The sequence below is a fragment of the Galeopterus variegatus genome, unplaced genomic scaffold, assembly GCF_000696425.1.
Source record: "Galeopterus variegatus unplaced genomic scaffold, G_variegatus-3.0.2 Scaffold334, whole genome shotgun sequence".
NCBI lineage: Eukaryota > Metazoa > Chordata > Mammalia > Dermoptera > Cynocephalidae > Galeopterus > Galeopterus variegatus.
The window spans coordinates 701,325-705,507 of NW_007726445.1; the positions used below are offsets into that span (position 1 = coordinate 701,325).

The 4,183-nt window shown below is 47.4% G+C and overlaps 1 protein-coding gene across 1 annotated transcript in view; it reads right to left on the minus strand.

Moving 5' to 3' along the window:
• The window catches only part of LOR (loricrin), a 19,106-nt gene that overhangs the window by 12,913 nt on the left and 2,010 nt on the right, over window positions 1-4,183 (minus strand). The window contains exons 6-7 of the mRNA XM_008567645.1: window positions 3,709-3,858; window positions 3,388-3,598 (exon numbers count right to left, since the gene is read on the minus strand). Of these exons, the coding sequence (XP_008565867.1) occupies window positions 3,388-3,598; window positions 3,709-3,858 (361 nt within the window). The remainder of the gene's footprint in view (window positions 1-3,387; window positions 3,599-3,708; window positions 3,859-4,183) is intronic.

Genomic DNA, 4,183 nt, shown 5'->3' on the forward strand with positions numbered 1-4,183 from the left:
AAGGGGGGGGGGGGGGGGCGGGGGAGGTTCGGAAGTGCGAGAACAGATCCACCCTCTCCCTGCCAGATGGATCGTTGGACTCAGGAGGTGACCCAGAGCCTCTGTCTCTGGAGGCAGGTCAGAGGCAGGCTGTGAAGAAGGCATGTGTCCTTGGAACCCCTAGTCCTACCTGTAGTACCCCCGGCCACTTCCCTTCCACCTCTAGCTCTTATCGAATATGGCCCCTGGTGAGACTTTGGCGACTGAATCGGTGTCAGGAGACTTGTGGTGGAATCTTGGTTATATCACTTGCCTGTGGGACCACACGCACGTTACTGAACTTTTCTGTGTCTTTACGTGTAAAATGGCTTTGATTTGCCTACATCTTGAAGCAGTCCTGAGGGTTAAACAAAATCTGTGATGTGGGAAAGCTACTGCAAAAGACTTGGCGTTTGACTAAGTGTTTGTTGAACTCAAGGAAAGATCGTACAATTCATTTAAATTAGAGTGGAGGTAGCTGGAGTAGTTCAAGGTGGGTCTGCATTCAGGGAGCGTAGTTTATGAGCGTCAGAATTATAGTTGAAAGGATAAAGTTCTAATGGTAAAATGTTAGGTGTCAGTGACAGGATGAGGTGGAGGAGAGATCAGGAGAAATATTGCAGGGACAGATTTTCTCTGGGGGGTTGGTGTTGGGTTGGAGGCTGGCCAGCCTCATTCCTTTTGTCTGGTTCTCTCCCATTTCTTTCTTGGAGTTGCTCACTTAATACTGTTATTACCAATGATGACAACTACTGTTTGTTGAGCACACACTATGTGCTCATACTATGTTAAGTGCTCTCCATGTGTTAAATCATTCAGATCTCACCTTACTCTGTGGTACTCTTATCCACATTTTATAGATGACAAAAATGAGGTGCAAGGAGCACAAAGAGTTTGTCAAGGTCACATGCTGAAAAGTAACTGAGCCCAGACTACAGTCAGGTTTCTGTGTCTCTAAAGCCCATACTATGCACAACTCTGCCATCCTGTGTGACACTTCTGCATCAATGTCAGCATCAGCAAATATTTTCTGAGAGCTGTCTAGTTGTCACACACTGCTCTAGACAGAGACAAAATAGACAAAAAAATCCCCTGCCTCTGTGGAATGCACAGCATAGCTCAATGGGTTATATGTTGCAGTTCATTGATATATTGAAATGGTTAACTGAGCTACTGAACATAGCTCTGTGGGACGAGGACTGGGTTTCATGCAATGCTAGGCAGCTCACTTTGTACTATTGATCTCAGTTTCCTCATCTATGCAATGAGTGGACTGGGATAGCTGATCTCCAAATTTCATTTAGCCTTCATAAGACTGTAAACTTTAGGAGGGAAGGACTAAATGATTCCCTCATAAACTTCATGAGGAAATGACTAGATTACTCTCACGGTTCCTTGCACAAATATGCTGGCAGACTGATTTTTCATTTGTCTGGTGGACACTCTCCCATTGAGACCACTGGCATTGGGTTGAAGTGGCATGTGGAGAGTTCAGCCCACGCAGAATTTGGGTCAGAAGGTCACTTTGTTGGGTTTGGTTCTTCAGCCCTGGGGATCTTCGAGGCTTTGGTCTCTGAGGAACCCCAAAAATAAAGGACACTAAGAAGGTGGAATTAAAGTTGATTTATTAAGCTTCCGTGATAGAATAGGGGAGACTACTGTGGCTCCCTTCAGCAGGAAATGCTCAGGCTTTGGGATTCCAAATCAACCTTGCTTTGGGTTGGATGGAAAGAAGTTCTTAGCCAAGCCAGATACTATCTCTTGCAAGAAATCTCTTCCAACACTAGGTCATATGCCCCCTTTCTGTGTCCCTATAATAGCCTTAGCTTACCTTTTTTTTTAAAAAAAAAAAACCAACCCAAACCCAGTTTCCATAGTGTGTTTGCATCATGTGTTTGGTCCGTCTCCCTTGCTGGACCAAAAACTCCTTGAGGATAGGACTGAAACTGGTTAATCATTGAGCCTCCAGTACTTATCCCAGTGTCTGTCATACAGTGGTGCCCTATAAGTGTAGTTTAAATAAAGCTAAGGCAGAACATTCTGGCCAAGATGATTGTATCCAGTGGGGAGCAGGTAACCAGACTTTTGAGAGAAGAGGAAAAAGAAGAGAAAAAGAATGTAATTTAAGAGATGACTGGCATTTGTGGCCCTACGAGGATGTTATTTCATTGGAGGATGAGCTTGTCCTGGTGAATAGGCCATTCATCCCACCTTGGGGGCCCTTGGTGGCACCACTACTAGCTCCATCATTATCCTCATCACTTAGGAGTTGGCTATGAACAGGATATGTGGATGCCACACTTAATCCCCAGCCTTGCTCAGCATAGGATCAGACCTGGGAAACCCAGTAAAATTCAGAGGAATGTGCCAGGAAGGGGTGAGGGCAAGGTGACATTAATTGCTGCTCTCATTGTGCCTAATCCCCTAGTGAATCAAATATGAGACAATGGAAGTGCTTCAGCCAAACCCTTGGCTGGTGGAAATGGAATTAGCCTGGTTCGAGTCCAAATTACTTGTTTTTGCTGGAATGAGTTTCAGAAATGCCATCGAGTTCCAGAGATGCCACGGCTGTTGTGGTTACTCTGTGTTTGGACAGACTGTTGTAGGCAAGGCAATTTGTTTTTCTTTAAAATAAATTGTTTTCTGATTCCTGAGCCTAATTACTTACCTTGCTATCTCTGGCAGAACAGGCTGAGTGTCCCTCAGGAGGGCTCAGCATCTGTGGAAGTGCTGGGCCAGGTGTGGTCAGTGGGGCCTTGCTGCCACCACTGGAATGTGGCCTCACACTCCTACTTGGTGACATCGTGACACGGGAAGTGGCAATTAGCAAGACCAGGCTCTGACAGGTCTGGCTGAGGCTTACTCAGGGTGAGCTAAGAGAGACCCTAAGAGCCAGCCTTGGCGTGCTTACCTCACTCTCTTCTCATTTTTCTTTCTCTCAGATGCACACAGGAAATTGCCATCATGGACAAACCCCAAATGGAGTAGAGATGGAAGGCCGAGATCTGGAACAAACTGCTGTGGCTGGGGAGGAGGAAGTGAAGTCCTAGAGTACCCCAGCCTGGGCAGTATCACTGTGTTTGCTGCCCTCTTTCCAGGCTACTTTCCACATACCTTGTCCTCACTTGTCCCGCCAAATGGCAGCAGAAAAAATGAGGAGGCTTTGGTTTCATCAGCCACATAATCAGCTCTAGATCTAGAGTTGCTTTTTTTTTTGTGCCTAGTTTGACTTCGATACCTCTATTTTCATCTTCACTAATACCATTGCTACCATGTCTATGTTGCTTTTACTTTGAATACTACTCCAAATGCCGACACCCTATTGTTATCATCTGCTACAACAGCACCACCCCTACCGCTCATTCTCACCGCCTCCACCAGCTCCATCACCTTCATCACCTCCACCACTACCACCATTACCACCACGGTCACAAGGACTGCCACTGCCATTTCCACTCTTTCTCACCATTGCTATCGCCACCACCACCTCTACCACTTCCATCATCTTCACAACCTGCACCATCTCCACTGTCACCACCTCCATCATATCCACTGCCACCACTATTATCATATCCATTACCTTTAGCAACACCAACCCTGTCATAACCACCATTATCTCCACCACTACTAGCATCACCACAATATTACCACAAATATTATCATGCAACTTCCACTCATTGTTATCATTACCAACACCACCAACATTGCCTCCACCACCATCTCCACCATTACAACCGCCACCATCAGAGTCACCTCCACCACCACTACCATCACCACCTCCACCACCTTCACCTCAACCTCCACCACCAGCACCGCCACCTCCACCACCACATCCACAAACTAAATCACCTCAACCACTTTCACCATCACCACCACCACCACGACCACCACCACCTCCACCACCTCCACCACCTCCACCACCTCCATCACCTCCACCACCACCACCACCACCATGTCGACAACCTCCACCACCATGTCCACAACCTCCACCACCACATCCACAACCTAAATCACCTTCACCACCACCACCACCACCCCTTCCACCTCCACCACCTCCACCACCACCATCTCCACCTCCACCACCACCACAACCACCACCACCTCCACCTCCACCTCCACCACCACCACAACCTTCACCACCACCACCACCACCACCACCACCTCC